The 12852-nt window shown below is 43.1% G+C and overlaps 1 protein-coding gene across 3 annotated transcripts in view; it reads left to right on the top strand.

The window, feature by feature from the left end:
* Nucleotides 1-12194, top strand: part of PPARGC1A (PPARG coactivator 1 alpha) — a 583321-nt gene extending 571127 nt beyond the window's left edge. For all 3 annotated transcript variants that reach the window (XM_045284122.1, XM_045284121.1, XM_004706307.2), the window contains exons 11-13: nt 63-184; nt 533-684; nt 8099-12194. In XM_045284122.1, the coding sequence (XP_045140057.1) occupies nt 63-184; nt 533-684; nt 8099-8202 (378 nt within the window). In that variant the 3' untranslated portion in view covers nt 8203-12194. The remainder of the gene's footprint in view (nt 1-62; nt 185-532; nt 685-8098) is intronic.
* Nucleotides 12195-12852: the final 658 nt, after the last annotated feature.

Genomic DNA, 12852 nt, shown 5'->3' on the forward strand with positions numbered 1-12852 from the left:
TCCAGAACTACCCAGCAAAATGCCTCTTCTTCCTCTCCCCACCTCCTCCATCCCCTCCACAGGAAGAACGCCGCGTGATTTATGTGGGGAAAATCTGCCCTGACACAACACGCGCCGAGCTGAGGGACCGTTTTGAAGTTTTTGGTGAAATTGAGGAGTGCACAGTAAATCTTCGGGATGATGGGTGAGAATCTTCGAGATTATTTCTTGTTTAGAAGCTGACGTTATGTAAAAAATTATGGCCAGAAGATTACTGGGATGGGAGTTGCCAGTGTAAGTGCTTTGAAAGATGACATGTTGAGTTCAAAACCTTATTTATTTTCTCCCATCCCTATTTATTAATCTTTTTAGTTGAGATTTCCTGTCCCAGAAATAAGTATTTAGCTGCCTGACAGGACAATCACACTGATAAATGGATGCGGTGGTTGAGGCGGGGCGCTCACAAAGGCTCCCCAAAGTAGGACGGGTTAGAGCCACATATGCTAATGCTTCCTAACTGGCTTTGGGCTTCCCCTTCTCTTTCCCATCACAGGGACAGCTACGGTTTCATCACCTACCGCTACACCTGTGACGCTTTCGCTGCTCTGGAAAACGGATACACTCTGCGCAGGTCGAATGAGACTGACTTCGAGCTGTACTTTTGTGGACGCAAGCAATTTTTCAAGTCTCACTATGCAGACCTAGGTATGGATTTCACTCTCCGTGCGATGAGGAACCTGTACGGAGAGCTTCACAGGGGAGCAAATAGCATCTGGAGCCCTTCCGGCTCGAACAGTCACTGTGCTTTACTGGGGGCAATATTAGGATACAGATCCCCACCCACTCCCTTCCCTTTAAAAAAAGATAATAATACGTCCGCTCCAGAGCTTAAATTTTGGCAACCAGGGATGGGTATGTTTCCGCTGAAGTGCTGCATCCTGCCCTGTGTTCTGTGTTGTTTTCTTGTGCGGTGTGTCTGAGTTTTTCGGATGTGTGTGTGAGTGATGCAATGTACACGACACACACATGTACTGCATAGTGCAGTCTATCTGTACATGCATAGAGAGCGTGTGTGATGGGAATGCTGGTAGTCTGTGTTCCCTGTCTACCCTGAGTTCTTTGGGAAGGATCATATCACTGTCATTGTTTTCTGCAACAAAGACGCGAGAGCCTTGTTCCCCACTCCCTTGTTATTTTACAATCTCTTAGAAATGTTTTCACATCCCAGGCATTGTATTTTCGAGTGGGAGAAAGAACGCTCCGGATGCTCAATCACACGAGGCTTTCTTAGTTTAAACGAAAAGCAGACATCAAGAAGAAAAGCCCCATCATGCTTTGAAAGCTTGTCAGTAATGGGCACAGTCCCAGACGGCGTGCTTGCCAGCTTTCTTTTATTTCTCCCTTGAGTTTGTTCATGCCATTACCCACATCCTTCTTCGAGGTGGATACTTACTACTTTCATACCCATTGAACAGAAGGGGACATTGAAGACTACACAATGCTCCCTTTGATTGGGAAAGTTGGCCAGGCTCCAGGGCAACACTTTTGTTGTTGTTGTTGTTGTCAGGTGCCACTCAGTTGCTTCCAACCCATAAGGACCCGCGTGCACAACAGAAGGAAGCAGAGCCCGGTCCCCAACCAATGACAACTGTCTCTCTGAGAAATAGGAAAGCATCTGAAGTAGAACATCGAAACCATCTGTCGGAGAGAATCTCCACCATGGCCAACTGAATGATCTGCCTGCCAGTATTTTGTCTCAAAGAGCCTGGATGGCATAGCGAGTTATGACCTGGGCTGCTAATCATCAAGTCAGCAGTTCCAACCCACCAGCCAGTCCAAGGGAGAGAGAGGTGGCTTTCTACTCCCATAAAGAGTTACAGACTCAGAATCCCCGGGATGGTTTCAGTGTGCCCGGCAGGTTGCTCAGAGTCAGAATCAACTCCATGGCCGGGGGGTTGCTTTCCGTGGGTCCAGTTTCATAAAGCCGAGGGTGTATTTTTTAATGTGCTTTTAAAATGCACTCTTTTCCTCTGTCCACGTAGTATCTAAATGTATCCCCACGGTGGGTTACAGGGTTAAGAGTCACATATCAACAGATTGTAAGGACTGCACCACATTCTTGTGGGTGAATAATGCCATTATGTTTAATCACTCCAGGAGAGCTAAGCATTTATTCCATTTTCAATTTTTGGATATTATAAATAATGCTACAATGAACATCTTAATTGTCTTTCTAAATTCAATTTCCCCCTTTCAGCACAGCATTCCCTATCTCATATGCATATTGTGAGCCTTTCCAGTCTTTGAGGAGGAGCAGAGGCTCAAGGGTGGCAAAACATCATGTGCAAATGACATAAGTATTTAAATGAGTTCATCATCAGCAGACAATTAATATATAAATCTCATTCTCAGCATTATTAGAAATCTATTCAAACTTGCTTTGGGCTTGGTCTAAGGAAAGAAACCAATACCAAATACAGGGACTTTCTCACCCCCACCCCCACCTCACACCCCCGTCCAACGATGTGATGTTTTCCCAGAGTAATTGATATAGGTAGTGTGAATTTTCAGAGGAAATATGCTATAATTCACTTCACCAGCTAAATAGATAGTGTAAAGCAGGGGAGAGGCAGCTGACTGTTAGAGAGATAGAGGCCTAGGGATGAAAATATAAAAGGTGGCAAGTCATTTGTTCAAATGTTGGCTGATAAAACCAGTCAAGACAGATTGAAGTCCTGAGTTGATTTGACTTATTTTCTTCAGTGATGAAGGCCAGGGTGTTTCTAGTCTCTCAAAACATCGAGAGTTTAAAATAAGCTACCTAGAGGGCCTTTTGGATCGCGATTCATCACTGGGAGAGGGAGGATAGGATGGTATTTCCAAATTGAACTGGAGCTTCCCTGAAATATTTCTAAGAAGAATGCTTCCCCTCTTGTTATCTCCTGCCTTGCCAGCAGCAACAGAAATGGTGCCATTGCGAAGCAAGCTCTATATTTTCTAAGAAGTACGTTTGATGTGCCTTGTGGGAGTGTGGAGTTTCTCCCAGTTCCCTCAAGCTCTACATTTGCACTAGGGGCCATTCGTATGAGCCAAGGGAAGACTGCTTGCTTGAGAATTCAGGGGCTCTGATCTGCAACCTGGCGCAAGTACTCACCTTGGCCAAGCCATGGATTCCCCCCTCTGCTTCTGGTTCTTCGTTTGTGAGATGAGAATCATCGTAAATGCCATAGAATGTGGTTGTTCAGATGAAATCAGAGTTTTTTGCAGCTGCGGTTGCATGATTTGATTTCCCCTACCATCTGCCTTTTTGTCCTATTGTGGTGGCTTTTGTGTTGCTTTGAGGCTGGAAGCTATGCCACTGGTATTTCAAATGCCAGCAGCATCCCCCATGGTGGGCTGAGTTCAGAAGAGTTTCCAGACTTACAGGCACACACCCACAAAGGAGAGAGAGCTAGGGCCTGGGAATCTACTGCCGAAGTTAACCAAGCCTGTGGATCACAGGCTGTTGTGCACGACCTTGGCTCGGTTAGTTTAGAGAGAGCCTATGGGGTGACAGAACACCAAAGAAGGATGTCACGTTTGGTAGCGTGAAGTCCCAGTGAAGGCGAGAGAAAATCTCCTGGAGGCAGATGGACACACTGTCCACCACCATGGACTCAGACACAGCCACAGTTGCACAGATGGTGTTGCAGCTTGCTATACGTGGGGCCGCCGCAAGTGAGAGCCGACTGGATGGCAAGTAACATCGGCGGCAAACAATTCTGAGGGATAATGATAATGCAAACTGAGGACTTGGCTGTTGTTTCCAAAATGGAAGACACCTCATCAGGAGTGACTTCCGGAGCTGAAAGAAATTCCCATGAGTCTTGTCTGTGTCCCCTGGAAAGTTTCAGTGCATGGGCAGTGACGATGGTGAGCATAGGTTTTCGAGAGTTGGGGAACTATCTGCCAGGTGTGTTGAAGAAAGCAAAGGTAATGTTTCCCAATTAATGTCAATAAACCAGAGCCTACTTCATGAGAATGTCTTATAACTGTTGATTTATTGGACTTCAAATAGACTCCAAGATTAAGACAATTGGATTGAAACATTGACTGTAGGCCTTGAACCCCATCTCCTCTGATCTTTATTTTACGAGAACGTATGATCTGCATTGGGACACAGAACAAGGGAATTTGGGGATTAATCTGAGGTAAAAGGTCAAGACACCTGAGTTTACCAGAACGAATAAAGGGACCTATCATTTTAGATACATGTCATCTGATATTTTCCTTTCTCTTTTTAGTTTACTCCTGCAAATTAATTTGGCCCACACATCCTGTCATTCAACCATTAAGTCTAGTTAATAGACAACTGCAGTGGTTTTTGAGCAAAACATAATGATTCCAAATAACAGCCAGTTTTATAAATAAAACAAGGGATTTAAAGTTATTTGGTCATAGCTCCTGTGGTGAGACCAGGATGCAAATTCTAGTGTCCACAAACCTGCGCAATGCTTAGGCAAACAGTGCAGAGCCAGGCAGTGTTTCCTTCTGGTACATACATGTGTACCTTCCCTGTATGTGGGAATAAACCCCACAGCAACGGGAACCCGGTGCCCATCGGCATCTCTGGAGACTGTCTTATAAGAAAAGCAATGCTCCTATTTGATGACTATCTGAAAGAAGAAAGACACAGAAAAATTAAACTATGATTGTAGGAGCAGAGAGAAGTCCTGGTAGTGTAGTGAGTCTGTGTTGGGCTGCTAACTGCAAGGTCAGCAGTCCAGAAGCACCAGCTGCTCTGATGGAGAAAGACGAGGCTTTCAGCTCCAGTAAAGAGTTGTAGTCTCAGAGACCCAAGGGGCATTTCTTCCTGGTCCTGTAGGGTTGCTATGAATCAACATTGACTTGATGGGAGTGAGTTCGACTTTTGAGACAGGAGCAGATAGGAGTGGTTCATTCCCCACATAGCCTTGATCTGGTATTAGTGTTGGTGTGCAACGTAAACAAATGCCCAAAAATGAAATACGGTTAGGTTTCTCTGGTGGAAATCCCTCGGTCCTTGGCTTTGCGTGAGAACGAATTCACTCGGAAGACTGGTTTGTGATCCCAGTGGGTTTTATAAAGGATAGAAGTGTCAGGTTTTTACACAGGCACCCCCAGGGCACTTCACACCCACACGGGGAAACCTGCGGACAGAGAAAAATCTCAGTCAGGGGAGCAGCTGGAAAAGCAGCCGTGTGGGCTTCAGATCTTGGCTTTTCAGGGCGCCCCTTGGGAGGCGTGGTTGGTGGTACTAGTTGACCCCATTGGCTGAATTAAGCTCACCTGGACCAGCTTGGGGCCTACCGCCCACCTAGATATACTGCCCCTTCCTGGCTTGGAACCTGAATTTTGGAGCATGCCCACTGGACACCCTGGTCCCTGTTCTGACTACCTAACACTACCATGTATATCATAAGTATCAACTAATTACATTATCCACATCATGACGAGGTAACCCAGGTACGTGTACATAAACCCAGATCCCAGTTCAAGATTCATGCAACTAATCACAGACTTTGTGCCCGTAGCTTACTAGGTACTAGGAAAGAAATTGTATCTACTTCTGCCCGGGCAGAACCACTGTATTTGTACACAGCAGCCAGCAGACTTCACAATGAAAAACTTACTCCGTGTCCTCAAATCCATGCAGACTCACAGTGACTCTATAAGACAGTACAGACAGCCCCTCTGGGTTTTTAAGACAGTAAATCTTCAAAGGACCTCATTTTTGTCCTGGGGAACAACTGGTGGTTCCCAACTGCTCACCTTGTGGTTACCAGTTCAATGTTGGACCCACTCCCTACCCAGCTAGGACTGTAGAAACAGCCACTCTGAAGACCACTGCCCTGAAATAGTTTTAGCATTTGTGAAAGAAAATACTAAAATGTGGGAAATCTACACTACATTTAGAAGAAGGCAAAACTTGGAAAATTGTCGTTGTTTTTTTGAAATTCTCTATAAAGAAGAAATGATCTGACTATATATTCTCCATGATTCCATGCCAATCTTTCATCAGCCAGACTCATTGGGAGAATCTTGCATCTTGGTCTAAGAAGCCTGTGGATTTCAGATTTTAGCTAAGCTCTTACAATGAGTGGAACTTTTATTTTATTTATTTTTTATTCTAACAATTTTTAAAAATTATTTATGCAATAGCTATTCCTGGGAAGTTAGTATTACAAATAGCCTTTGAAGGGACAGGTCAAAACAAGTCTAATGTCAGGCTTGAGCGCCTTAACATCGTAATGAGGAAAGATTGGTTATTTTTGCCTTTGTTTTCAAGTGTTAAGTAGTTGTAATATGTGCTTTTCTTGTTGTGTTTGAGGGGGCGGAAAGCGGTCTAGAGGAAGAATCATCAGGGAGAAGGAACCATAATAACTGAAGGCATTTTCTTGCCCTTGAATGAAAGTTGGTTGAGTACTAGATGGAGACTGGAGGAAGCAGCCCATGCACCCTTCCCCCAGAGAACCTCTGTCTCTTTGAACAATTCTATTGCGCACCTCATTCTGAGTAGAGTGTGGAAATACTCATCTTTAGTAGATTTCTTTATGTTTTATCCCAAAGATTTTGTTTCCCTGTTTGCTCTTCAAGTAAGCTCTTTCAAAGGAATGGATGTTTTGCAAATGCCTACTTCAATCCCAAGTATTCCATTCCATCCCCAAAATCCACTCCCATCCCAATAGTCCAACCCCTCTGACATGCTGGATCAGCAGAGGTCTCCGATGTTGTCATACTGAGCAATGGAGAAAGATCAGAAATACATAAAAAGAAGAACTCTATTTCCTAATAACTGTGGCTATAACATCTCTCTTTAGTTAAGGATGATTTGAAATATGTAGACCTTTCCATAAAAGCTAACTTGGACTAGTTTAAGACTGCCCGCTACCCCACTCTACCCTTCAAAAAAAATAGCATGACTTTATCAGTGGCTCTATATTTTCCCACTCGTGAATGGATTAAAAAGCCTGAATTACTCACTTTAGATATGAGACAAGCAGCTTGGATGGCACAATTGGTTAAGTGTTGCTCTACTACCAGCACAAGGATTGGCAGTTCAAACTCACCCAGAGAAGCCTTGGGAGAAGGCTTGGTGATTGCTTATGAAAGGTCACGGGTTATTTAAAAAAAATCCTTAGGAAGCCAGTTCTCCAGTGCAGGCATGAGGCTGCTATGAGTTGGTGTTGACTCAACTGGCAACCGGTCTTTTTGTTATTTTTTTGGATTGGGGCACGAGGTCCCTGGGTGACCCAAATGCCTAAGCATTGGACTACTAACCAAACAGTCAATGGTTGAAACCCACCCAGAAGTGCCTCAGAAGAAAGGTCTGGCCACCTGTTTCCAAAAGGTGACCGTTGTGGACACCGTGTGAGGGCTGTTTACCTCCACAAGTATGGGGACTCCCTGCGTCGGAAATGACCCAGTGCAATTGGATTGGTTTGGTTTGGGGTTATATGTGAGATATTCTCCTAGACTTCTAAACTGGGGACATTTTCCTTACAATCCAGGAGTCCCCTGCCCCATGAAGCCAGCATGAATAACTCGATCATAGGTCCCTCCAGCCTTGAGAGGGGTCAGCAGAGTGGAGATTGGCGGGAGTCCTACTTAAGTAGCCTCTGCGCTCCGTGAAACCCGTCTCGTCAAAGCACAGTTAGTTCCACCTTCTATTTGTGTACGAGGAACTTCAAAAAGTTCCCGGAGGAATGGAATTTAAAAATAATGGAGTCTGCCTGGGAGCGTGTTTGGAACCGCTCCTTTCTGCTTCTATGTTGTTGAGCTCCCGACAGCAAGCCACGTAACATTTCTGCATAGGGATTGTGCTGTGGAGGACAGAGGAAGGCCTTGTCTGTCAATACAGAAATTCAGGCTCATCTGCCTATTGCGCAGAGATGGTTAAACTCGGAAACGAGTCACCAGCTGAGTAGTATGGACACTCATCAGCCACCCCCATCCCAAATGAATTGGCACTCATACCCATTAAAGTTGGGTGTTCTTTTAAAAAATGCATTGCTATGGAATCAGGGAGTCTTGAATTGAAGTGATTGAATCAATGGCCATCAGCAAGAGTTGCATCTAACCTGGCTTGGGTTTCTTTCAGATTCCAACTCCGATGACTTTGACCCTGCTTCCACCAAGAGCAAGTATGACTCTCTGGATTTCGATAGTTTACTGAAAGAGGCTCAGAGAAGCTTGCGCAGGTAACCTGTTCCTTCCCTGGATGACAGAGGCCTGGTGAATACCTCACGGGACAGCGCGTCCTTCCCAGACAGACTCTTGCAAGTCATACTTAGGAATTTCTCCTACTTTACACTCTGTACAAAACAAACAAAACAAAACAACAACAATACAACAAGAACAACAACAATGGTTTACATGAACACAGCTGCTGAAGAGCAAAGAGTATGGATATGCAGTAAGCACATGTTTATTCATGGGTGTCGGCTTTGCGTTCCCTGGAGTCTGTTGGTGATGGAGTGCCTGTGTGCGTGCCTGCGTGTGCACATGTGCACACACCTGGTTTGGGGGGAGGATGTGTGTATTCATGTTAGGGACACCTGACAACAGTGTGCAGGGGGGCAAACCACTTCAAATGGCAGCAGTTCCATGGAAACACACTTAAACACCTAGAACTTCAAAATGTTCCTACTCTATTCAAAAGGAAAAAAAGAAATATATGTATAGCCTAAAAATTATAAAAGGAAAGAAAAACCAACCAACCACAGACCACGCTAAAATGACAGCTGCTGATGTCCGAGCATCAGCCACCGTACTCTGGTTCATTTTTGTTTCTTAAATGAAAGAGCAGATTCAACTCGAAGCAAGCTTTCTCTCCTAACGTTCTGATTCTATGACAATCCTGACGAAACCCTAAGTTGCGTAGAACAAATATCCTCTCTCCTCTCTCTCTCTTCTCTCTCGCTCTATCCCCTCTCACTCTCTCCTTCCCACCCTTCCTTCTTAATTTCGTACTTTCGGTTCGCCATGGGGTCTGGGTGGGAGAGGAGACTGTGGGTGCCGGCTTAATAGAACACTCCTCACATTTTGACGTTTCTGTTGTCCGTCCTTTATCCTGACACCCATGTCAACGTCCAAATGTCAAAAGCCTTGTCAATGGTCAAGCGCACAGCTGCTTCAGCGGTTCTTGTCGAGCAGCCGACACGGTGTTACATTACCCACCAGAGTGCGTAGAGCGCTCTGGGATGTCGTCAGATAGCATCATTGCTACATTCTCCGATGTAGTTAAGTATTTACCGAGGTTTAATGGAGTATTTTTATTTTGTGTACATATTCTACAAAATGTTCTTTTTTTGTTACAGCTATGCACTGTAAATGCAGCCTTCTTTTCAAAACCGCTCAATTTTTCTTAATCAAGAATATTCAAAATGTAACTAGGAGGTGAAACCATTATTGTACACTAACCTATTTAGAAGCTAAACTTACTGCTTATCTATATTTGATTGTAAAAACACAAAAACAACAAAAAAAGACAAGTGTGTGTGTCCTTTGAGTGCAGCAGCAACGACGCTCCATGCAGCCCACCCCGTCACCAGTGAGCTTCGCGATCTTCAGTCTCTAGTCAAGAGATATCTTAGTCCCTTAGTCCCTTAAAGGTATTAACCACTTCTGCGATATTTTTCCACATTTTTCTTGTTGCTTGTTTTTCCTTTGAAGTTTTATACACTGGATTTGTTAGGGGAATGAAATTTTCTCATCTAAAATTTTTCTAGAAGATAATCATGATTTTATGTAAAGTCTCTCAATGGGTAACCATTAAGAAATGTTTTTATTTTCTCTATCAACAGTAGTTTTGAAACTAGAGGTCAAAAAAAAGAATCTTTTTAAAAATGCTGTTTTCTTTTAATTTTTTGTGATTTTAATTTGATACGAAATGCTGAGGTAAATAATTAAGTATGATTTTTACAATAATCAATGTGTGTGTGAAGAGTCTCGGAAGCCGGTTATCTCTTTTCCCTTGGCAGAGTGTGATGATGGTATTTATCTGTATTTTTTACAGTTATGCATCCTGTATAAATACTGATATTTCATTCCTTTGTTTACTGAAGAGACATTATTTATCGGTTGCAAATAGCCTATTTATTATAAATTATGATATGATGAAAATAATAAAGCCAGTGGAAATTTTCTACCTAGAATGCATGGCAATTGTCAGGTGGGAGTTTTAAAGTGCTTCATTTGGGAAAAAAAAAAAACCACACAAACAAACAAACAAAAATTCAGCTTCTGCAGAAGCATTGTTTCTACTTGTACTAGCACGGCCTCTAATGCGACCATGGTGTTGTCCTTGATGACATTGCTTCTGCTCAATTCAATTTAAAAATTTTAAAAATTTTTAAAAAAAAGAGAAAGAAATTCTGAAAAACCTCCATTTTGTGCGTCAGGATTTCATCTGCGCGTGGAGTCCCTGGAATGGAATTCGGTCACGTTTGGAGCGTGTATTCATGTTTCTAAATTGAGATGCGCTCACTCTTTGGCAGACATACCTTCTCTGGAAGACATGATGGATCTACTGCTTTTAGCATTCTTTTCCTTTCCACCCAACGCAAAGGTATAAACCGGATTTTCACCCCCAGGCCGATGCAGCCCATCTTGATAGCTGCACTCAGTTATCACCAGCATATTGTGTTCCGAGTGAATCCACCGTCTGTCCTGTCGGATGCTTGCTTGAGTTCTTGGCTTCTTCTTTATAAGTAGATAGAAAGCAATAAAAAAATACTAGAAAATAAAAGAACTTGACCACAGGTTCTACGTTACGACGGCAACACATCTTTATTCCGCCTAATTCTTGTTGTGCTGTAGGTGAAATGCAGGTACTTTAACTCTGTGTGAACGCCAAACTAAAGTTTACAGTCTTTTTTTCCGGAAGTTTCAGTATCTTCTGTTGTAGAATAATAATAATATAAAAAAGACTATTAAGAGCAATAAATTATTTTTAAGAAATCAATATTTAGTAAATCGTATTATGTGTTCAAGGACCAGATGTGTTATCTATTTTGCCTTTAAATTTTTTTCTGTTTTCTTTTTCTTTTTTTGTGATCCAATTTGAAATGCATTCGCTTTTTTTGCGCCCTGGACTGCTGACACGAGCATAAGACTGGGTTCCTTTTTCTTCCATTTTCAAAAGACAACACTTCCAAGTTCATATTGAGGATTAATCTCTTCCCCCATCTGGCCTGGCAAATATCTTTACCATGAAGATAGTTTTCCTCTGCGGACTTTGAATTGCATCTGAAATTAGTGCAAAAAAAGAATCACTAGACCGCCCAAATAGCGCTTTTTGTATCTTATGCAGGCACTGTGGGTAGCCCATCAAAATGTAAACTGTGTTCCTTTTATTTTCTCTTTTCTTCTTGGAAGCAAATATTTCAAATTGCCACACGTATCCCATCCTTACTGGAGGCAGATTTCAGCATAGATCTTTAGGATTTTTTAGATGATCGTGGGCCATTGCTTTCATGCTGTGGTAAGTACCACATTTATAATTTCGGCAACTGAACTGGTGCTTTTGAAAGGTGGGGGGTTCTTTTTTTCCTTTTTAAAGAAATGTAGCCGAATCATCCATCCAGTGCGACAGAATCCTTTTGTTTCTCCTTGCTACGGGACCGTGAGCGCACAATGACTGGGCTGTCAACATTCAGAGCCAGACACGAGAGAGGGAGCTTTGCCCTATTGGGGTGTAATGGTTGGGCCAGTTGAGAAAACAAAACTAAAACTAAAAAGGAAACCTTTTCCTGCCTTTAGATGTGAGCTTCCAGTAGGTAATGATTGTGTGTCCCTTTCTGATGGCTGTGAAGAGAACTTCAATCGTTGTAGTCTAAGACCTGATCTATAGATGACCTAGAATAGCCATGTACTATAATGTGATGATTCTCAATTTGTACCTATGTGACGGACGTTGTTCAAGAATGTGAACTGCGGACTCGATGGAGCTACTTTAAGATGTGTAGGGGAAACGATAATGCTGTTGGGTGGCCTATGCTGAGCAGGGAAAGTGAGCGATTTGTGGAGCCCTTGCTGGGCTTTTTATTTTTATTATTATTTTTTTCCACCTGCCAATTCTACATGTATTGTTGTGGTTTTATTCATTGTATGAAAATTCCTGTGATTTTTTTTTAAATGTGCAGTACACATCAGCCTCACTGAGCTAATAAAGGGAAACGAAGGTTTCAAATCTACTTCTGCTTTCCTTATTTATCGGAACCAAATGCCCGACATGTTGCTCAGATCAATGCATGTGACGCCCTCACTGGGTTTCAGCTCCCTCACTCCCCCCCCCCCCCCCCCCCCCCCCAGCTTGCCCATATTCGTGGGGGATTTCAGCTCTCAGGTAAGGTGCACCTGAAGCAGAGAAGGCAGACCAGATGTGATGGGTTTCACTACTGACCATTAGGAGGTGGAAAGTGACTTGGAATTTTATCAAATGAATAGCTCCTATTCTTGTACTTAACTCAGGAAAGTATGTGTAGCTAATGTTTAGAGACACATACTTCCCCAAGTATATTGATAGATGCACATATATGGCCACACATATGGATGGATAAACGCTTTAATAGTTGTATTGGCATAGCATTCACATGTCATACAATTCGACCCTGTAATCACAGTAAGAAGCATTCTGTAATGATCACCACACTCAGTTTCACAACATTTTCTTCTTTCTCAAACTCCTTAGCTCCCTCCCCATTGTCCCCAAACACCCCGGGCCCCCAGGAAATATCAGTCCAGACACTGTCTCTGTAGACTCACCTCTCCTGAATTTTACGTACGGAACATCTTCCCACAAAACAAAACCCAACAGCAAGGACAACAAAAAGGAAGCAGAACTCGTTCTCT

This window comes from Echinops telfairi, unplaced genomic scaffold, assembly GCF_000313985.2.
Source record: "Echinops telfairi isolate 266 unplaced genomic scaffold, ASM31398v2 ScPeMD7_7468;HRSCAF=8506_0, whole genome shotgun sequence".
NCBI classification, from domain to species: domain Eukaryota; kingdom Metazoa; phylum Chordata; class Mammalia; order Afrosoricida; family Tenrecidae; genus Echinops; species Echinops telfairi.